This window comes from Glossina fuscipes, unplaced genomic scaffold (genome assembly GCF_014805625.2).
Source record: "Glossina fuscipes isolate IAEA_lab_2018 unplaced genomic scaffold, Yale_Gfus_2 27, whole genome shotgun sequence".
Taxonomy (NCBI): domain Eukaryota; kingdom Metazoa; phylum Arthropoda; class Insecta; order Diptera; family Glossinidae; genus Glossina; species Glossina fuscipes.
The window spans coordinates 6935718-6943888 of NW_023998422.1; the positions used below are offsets into that span (position 1 = coordinate 6935718).

At 34.4% G+C, this 8171-nt stretch overlaps 1 protein-coding gene across 1 annotated transcript in view; it reads left to right on the forward strand.

Annotated features, from left to right (window-relative positions):
- Positions 1–7910, forward strand: part of LOC119636036 (transcription factor Ken) — an 11765-nt gene extending 3855 nt beyond the window's left edge. Inside the window, exons 2-3 of the mRNA XM_038031115.1 lie at positions 5938–6107; positions 6258–7910. Coding sequence (XP_037887043.1) covers positions 5938–6107; positions 6258–7761 — 1674 coding nt within the window. The 3' untranslated portion in view covers positions 7762–7910. The remainder of the gene's footprint in view (positions 1–5937; positions 6108–6257) is intronic.
- Positions 7911–8171: the final 261 nt, after the last annotated feature.

Sequence of the window (8171 nt, forward strand, 5' to 3'; positions counted from 1 at the left end):
CACTTTTTCGAGCAATCCATATATGAAACCTTAACTTGAAAAGTCATTAAATGACTAAATGCTTCAGGGAAATGGTGTAGAGTCGTATTCCACTAGTATGTTTTTACTTTCTTTTTTTTTATACCGTTATTACAGAAAGGTAGAACTATACTTAGCACGACTATTTTTCCTTGAAAACTTTTTATTTTTTATAAAAAAATCAATATATCTGCTTTTCTTAAACTCTTTTAAGTGAGGCCTTTTTCTTGGAGCTCGCACTTTCTTCTGCCTAAGATAAGGAAAGGCTGAGTTTTCTATGAATTGTTTTCTTTTGAAAATGGGAATATTTCAGTCCTTTAAAAAAAAAAAGGTTTTTAAACCGATCTAATTGAGCTGAAAAAATAGTCTAACACTTTCACTATATTTATTTCGTAATTCTGATTGTATCAACCACAAATAAGTATCAAATATTTCATTATTTAAATATATACTTTATCAATTAGGTAAAGCGCCAGATCTGTTCGTCCTTTCCCCAAAAGAATTCGTATTGCAAAATGCAGTAGCAGCGTCTCTGAAAACGAGAAAGAAAACTATAAGCGTCTTGAAGACGATTCTTTGGTAGCCATGACTTGGTGTGTCGACGTTTTGGACTAAGAATCTGTGGGCCAAGATGGGTTTTTTTTTATTAGTGTAGTGGTGATAATTCCAACAGGGACAGTTAAATCGACTTGAAATCTCGGGAATGAATATATATGTGGCCTCCAGCAACACTGCTTGTTCGATATGAGAGAAATAGCTAAACAAAAATGTTGTATTCATACATCTTCCGATTATGATTATAAAAATTAAAATAAAATATTTTGATGATTGTAGACCAAGTTAGTGTATCGAGATCATTTTTACGCTCATCTCTTAAATCACCCTGACCAGTAGTTTAACAGGCTTTGGAGTAATATCTGTTGTGGATTATAAGCTATAATTTTTTACCTAAATCAGGCCTGGCTGTATGGCATGTAGGCATGGCTTTGCAGCGTTCCCTTTCAAGTTTGATCCGACTGAGAATATAAATGTCAAGGTACAGTTTTTTCTCGGAAGCGCGAGCATAAGTAAATCGGACCAAGACATTATTGTTATTAAGAATCAGACGGCCAAGCGAGCTTGTCTAAATCGAAGCGAGCTCACATTCTTATTAAGAATTTCTTTGGCTTCTGCCATCTATCGCTACACGTGATAAATAGAAGTTGACGGATGTGAAAATGAAACTCTCAAAATCTTCTGCTGTCTGAACAGCATCAAGTGCACACATTAGGATTTCCTTCTTTTCTTGACGGCCTGTTAAACTACTCAATTCCATTGTTCATAATGTGCAACATATCTCAAACAACAACTGGTCTTTCGGACAACTGAAATTCATCTCAAGCCGAGTGGCGCTTTTTTATTTGGTCTAACGAAGAATTCATTTCCAATAATTTAATTTCGGGGATCTCCTCAGTGTATCATATATAACTGAGTCCCTATAAGCGGAGCCGTACGTTTTTTGATACTTAGCTGAGTTAGTAAACACACAGAGAGGTATAGATTAAAAATGAAACATCCTGAAGGTGAAGAAAATTCTATGAAAGATTGATTTAAAAAGAAAAAGAAGAAGTTTCCTAGTTCTTGGAAATATCTGATGTTAGAGATGCAATTTCAAATGGGTCTAGGTTAACCTATTATATCGTTTCATATACAATTTGATACCACTTCATAAACTGATCGTGATCCTGTTATGAACGTCACACAAACAGACGAGCATTGCTAAATCGATTTTGTTCTACAGGGTGAACCAATAATATATAAATTTGCAAAGAAGCGGGTATATAAAGCACAAGATCACAAGAGATTACTAGGATTGAGTAAAAAAAATCCATATTTTTTGTTTGTTTTGTAAAACTCCACTTAGTTTTCTTCAAAATTTTAACAATGGTTTCAACGGTTCTGTAACACTTTGAAGTGGATTTGTCAAGATACTGAAAATACACCTCATTTTCGGCAATGACTTCATCATTCGATCCAAATACTCTTTCCTAGAGTATCCGTGTGCGATTTGCAAACAGATTGTAGTCGCCGGTGGACATAACAGGAGACTACGATGTGAAGGAAAACAATCCAAACTTCACTTCATACAATTTTCTCACTATATAGCTAAAGTTATTGCATTGTGATTAAAAGCCGCGTCTATTCGGAAAGCAGCCACTTCATCTACAAGTCTTCATTCAATCAGCAAATGGTGAGTACTCAGCCGTTTGATATCTCAAGGATGTTAGCTCCATCAGTTCCATTCCATCGATTTGAAAATTACAAAACTAACAATGAAACCATTGTACATCGTACACAAATAATCCGGATGATACGAAGTTTTAACAGATGCTGTTTAAGAATTTCTCTCTCAGAAAAATGGATGCCAATGTGTTCCCAGGTTAATCCTGTAAAAAACAAAAATGGCATGACCTTATAATAAAGTTGAAGTAATTTTTCTTCTCTATTAAAAAAAGATCACATTCGGCGGTAAAATATTACCACGAAAGTAAGTAAACTGTTCTCATAGCCTTTTTATTAGGGCACCCTTAAGGGAACATTAGTAAATCAAATTTCTAGAAAAGCAAGGGATTCTCTTCTAGAAAAGTTTTATTCGTTAAAATGTTAATTAAAGCAAAAAGCTTTTTAAATACCTCCTAAGATGATTTGAGAATAACTTCGCTTCAGCAAAAGATTTACAACTCAAAACTATTATTCAATTTTCTACGATCATCACAGAGAAGAAGATTATCAACCACGCATGAATTCGAGGATCACTTCAGAGTTAACTTCAGAAAAAGCGGAAAATGTCCTCAACACCATATAAATGTGTTCATCAACGAATTTCGTAAGGCGATTCTTTTCCTTGCTTACGGCTGTAGGAGTAGAACGTTTTTTAGATAATTTCTGAGCGCTAGGTTTCTAGCTTAATACACTTGGAATCTTAGGCTAATCAAAATTGGAAATAATCCGCCTCAGTGACAGAGTAGGTAGCGAATCTCGACTAGCAACCCAATGGTTGTGGGTTCAAATCTCTAGTGCGGTAGAGTTTTTAATGAAAAGCCGAAAGCCTTAGATGCTAGTGCTTTAAGACTTTAATCTTAGAATTTATCCTCTGGCTAAATTTATAATAATAATAATAATAATAAAATTGGAAATATTTTTAGTTTTCCACCTTAAGATTTGGCTGATACGAAGTTGAAAACTTTGGAAAATGCCCGAATCGTTTCTCTTTTCTACATAATATTGATCAGCCAAATCGGAAACACAGTTTGATTTCATATATATATATGTAATTTGAGCTCCTAGAGCTCGTCCTTGGCCCAAAGCACGTCAATTTACTCAAAATGTTTCAAAAACTGCGTCCCATAGCACAAGAGCACAAGAAAACAAGACGAACAGATAAGCTTAGATCGAATAAGAAAATAATTCGGAATAAAATATGTGGCTCTCCCAAGTCATTCTGGATCTCGTAAACATCCATACAGACTTAATATAATGTTATCTCGTCAGTTGTGTTGCGATCGTCTCTTTGTATCTCTGTCTATATTAAGAGCCCTTCACTATACCTACATTTTTGATCAGCGTAAGATTGTGAGTACATTTAATCATATCCATCTGTCCGTTTTTTCATTAAGATTCTGAGTACATTTAATTATGTCCGTCTGTCCGTTTTTTCATTAAGATTCTGAGTACATTTAATTATGTCCATCTGTCCGTTTTTTCATTAAGATTCTGAGTACATTTAATCATGTCCATCTGTCCGTTTTTTCATTAAAATTCTGAGTACATTTAATCATGTCCGTCTGTCCATTTTTCAGAGATTCAAAAAGAAAGACGACGAAAAACTAGACTTGCAATGAAAATAATCTACACGTGAACATGATCGCAATACCTAGGATTTTTCTATAGTTTCATTTGCACATATAGTTGGGAAGCACTCAAAACCATACCCATTCCATTAGAAAAACCTTTGAAGATATGCTCTTTTTTATTGCCATTCGTCTTACAGAAATTTGTACTTTTTCTTTGCTTGCATGCGTACCGTACCGTATATTGGCAAAGACTGACTTTGGTATATGGGTTATTTAACATGCCTTGCACACAAATCAACATAAGCATATATTGTAAAAAAGTTAACTTTTTATTGTTTACTCCAAAACTTTTTTTTTTTACATTTTTATACATTAGTACTTTTGTTGCAAGCAAATACAAACAAACACATGCGCACATGCGCATATATATATACACAAGTGATGTGTGCATGCGTATATGTAAGTCCGTGTAAACTGTTAACGAAGCTTTTCGTGAAAGGAATACCAAGAGATAGATACGTTAGTGGCGAGAGTGTCTAGTTTTGTAATTCAACGGAAGATTCAACAGTGTTTTAAGCTTTCGTTAAAACTCTTTACACAGACAGAAAGATCGAATGAGAAAGCATGAATGCCTTGGTTTAAATGAAACTTAGATAATCACTACTTTTTCAAAACAAAAAAAAAAAATAAATAAATAAATAAATAAAAAAATAAAAATGTATTAATTTTAATTTAAAAAAATATATATATACAAAATATTCTTAACATATCTTATTACATAGGTGGAGGCCAACTTTATATTAACATTAACGTATAAGTTAATCATATAGAAAAGAATGATCGGTTTCATATATGTTACATATATGTTTATGATGCACAAACAAATTGAAATAGTGATGATATATACACGATGATGTCGTCTCAGTTATAATTTCGAAAAGTTGATTTCTTTTTTAATAAATTTAACATACGTTCATTAATACACACATGCATTTACCATTAAGCAATAGCAAAACAAACTCCCTACCACATGAGTCTAGTGAGACGGACGACTATATGATAAACGAAGAAAATGTGATTGTATCCACAATTTGCTTCTTTTTTTTATTTATTTATTTTTTTTTTAAGTAACAAAATAAATTGCAAACTCAAGCATTTTGTATGCTTGCTAGCTGGCACACAGCACAACAACAACATTGTGTGCGCGAATGCCTTCAATAATGATTTTCAATATGAAAGCACATGCATGGCTCATATGACTTATGTAAGTATTAGTTTGTCGTGTGTGTGTGTGTGTGTATGTTTGCTTATGTGGGGTTCGTATTCGCTTTAATGGGAGAGCACGCATGCTAAAGAGAGAAAGAGAGAGGGAGAGAAGAAAAAAAACAAGAGAATCATTAAATGGAAAAGTTGATTAACCGTAAACTCAAGAACACTTTCGATTTCATTACATACAAACAAACAAACACACACACACACACATACGCATACACATCTATGCTTTGAGTGTTCACTTGTATATGCATAAATGTTTGCTCATTTAGTTGGCTAAGCGGAACTTGATGTTGATGTTGTTGTCTATTTTTAGAGACCCCCGATTCTAGTGAATTCTCTTACAATTTTTTTTTTCCTTTTTTGTTTTTTCAATTTATTATTACTCACGTCTAAGTAGCTTTTGCAAACATATATAGATGTATGCACACACACTCACACACGCGCACATGCAGAGGCATTTATACACGCATACTGACATATTAATGGAAAGAGAAAGATGGAGTGTGAGCGTGCAAAAGAAATCCATTGCTTATGAGAAAATGAGTTAAAAAAAAAAAAAGGGAAAAAACAAAAAGATGTGAACCATTTTTAGAAAGTAGTTTTGATCAAGTCTCTTATGAGTTGAATATACATTTCCACTAACCCAAGGCCTTTTACTAACTCTTTTTTTTTTTTTTTTTCTTTTCGTTTAATTTTGCACTTTTTTTTTTATTTTCTTGTTAAAGTGACGACGTTCGCTTATTGAGAGTTGAAATTAATCTGTGGTTCGTTCGTTCGTTCATTTGTTCGCATTTCATTTCTCATTGTATAGGTACCGAGAATGTTGATGTTGCAATACAGCAAACATGGCGAATGTATACTTAAAGAAATTGGAGCTGCCTTTCGCGGCGAACACCCCACCGACTTGACAATTGTATGCGAGAATAAAGTCAAATTGCATGCTCACAAATTGGTTTTGGCAGCTGCCAGTCCACTAATTAGGTAACAATCCTGAAATAGTTCATTTTTGCACATATATATATATATACATGTTAAAAAGAAAACGGTTTTTCATTTATGGTTTGAATTTTTCTTCCTTTTTTTTCTATTTTTTTCGTTTTTTTTTTTTTGGTTTTTTTTTTTTAATTGAAGGCACCTTTTGGAAGATACACAACTTTATGATTGTATGACCACCGTTTATTTTCCGGATGTAAATGCTACATATTTTAAGTTTTTATTGGATTTCCTTTACTCGGGTCAAACATGTATAACATCACGTGACGTTAACTATTTACACGATCTACTGCTGCTATTGCAAATCAAATCGGATAATTGGAAGACCACAGATACGGCTTTAACTGCCAGCTCAGTTGGTGGTAGTGGTAGTGGTAGTGGTGGTCTACGCACGAGTACGAATGTAGAAAATAACAGTTGTAATAATATACGAAAACCGCCGCCGCCGCCACCGCCAGTGCAATGTGAAAGTCCAGAATGCGGCGAAAGGAAATTGAAAAGTGAAAACGGTAGCGATATTAAGAGCAGCCCGTGTGACCCCGAGAAAAATATGTCTGAGGAAAATGATGATCAATTTCACTTAATGGATAATAACGATCAAGATCACGATCATGATGTGGATACGGAATCGCAAACAAAAGAATCGGCCGATATGGATAATTTATCGGATATCAATGTGGGCGGATTGAATCCAGTCAATCTATCGTTAGGGTTGCGTACAAAATCTGAAAATAATATAAAAAATGTATTCCGCGGCAAGAGTAGCTATCCATCAGACTACGAAACGTTAAATATAATGGAAAGTGCCAAACGTAAGACATTATTTCCGGAAACTGCTAAAGAAATTCTCAAACCTCTATCCGAACATTCCGACTTAAATAGCTCACCTGATAATTATGTTGTAACGCCGCATCGTAAACGACGTCCCGGCTTTCATTCGTCGCCCAGCCACAAGCCGTTCGCTTCGTATCAACATAATTTACTCGATGAATTCCGTACAGCGAAGTCTTCCATGTCGCCTATGCCTGGCTACATTCCCGAAAAAAATCTTCTATTGCCCCTGGAGGAAAGCGTCATAAATTCAGCCGACCTACTGCCACAAAATCGTAGCTTACTCGATAAGAGTATAACACGTCATGACAGCCCTGAAAAGACAGTACAATTACCGCCACAATTGGTTTACCAATGGCAGTCTAACTCGAATATCTCATCTCTGTCACATTTACAGCCCGGTGGGCTTAATTCAATATCAGAGATCAATCTTAGTTTGGAAACCTCCAGTAATCAAAATAGCACGAATGCCAATATTAGCAATACACAGAATTCTGTACGCGAGTACCGTTGCGAATACTGTGGCAAACAGTTTGGCATGTCGTGGAATTTGAAAACACACCTTCGTGTTCATACCGGTGAAAAACCGTTTGCTTGTCGCCTATGTATAGCGATGTTTAAGCAAAAAGCCCATCTATTAAAACACTTGTGTTCAGTGCATCGAAGTATGATCACCACGAACGGCGGTGATAATGATCCCCGTTACTGCTGTTGCTTCTGCTCCATGTACTTCGAATCGGTGCAAGAGTTGGTAAGACATTTGTCCGGTCATCACAACAATCTATTGCTGGCAAAAAATCTACGCGACTAGTACTGCATTCTTTCTTTCTCGTCCGATTCCAACTCTATGAACAACTTTGCGTACAACTATTGTAACTTAAACAATTCCATTTTATATACAAACGAACACACACATATACAAACACACATTTGTAAATTATTAGAAATGTTTTTTTTAAATAGCAATGAAAATGCCTTCGATTCATATTTCTTTAATGTCTTCTCTTATACATATGTAATATATACCATACACATAAACACAAGCCTATATGCATACATACTTACTACTTGTAAAAGTTTTTAAAAAGTAGTTTATAATAATTTTAAATGTTTAAAACAAAAAAAAAAAGAAGAAAAAAAAAAATTGAAAAACAAAATACAAACAAAATTTATCCGAATACCAGAATTGTTCTGCGAATAAATTCATGAAAAATTGTAAAA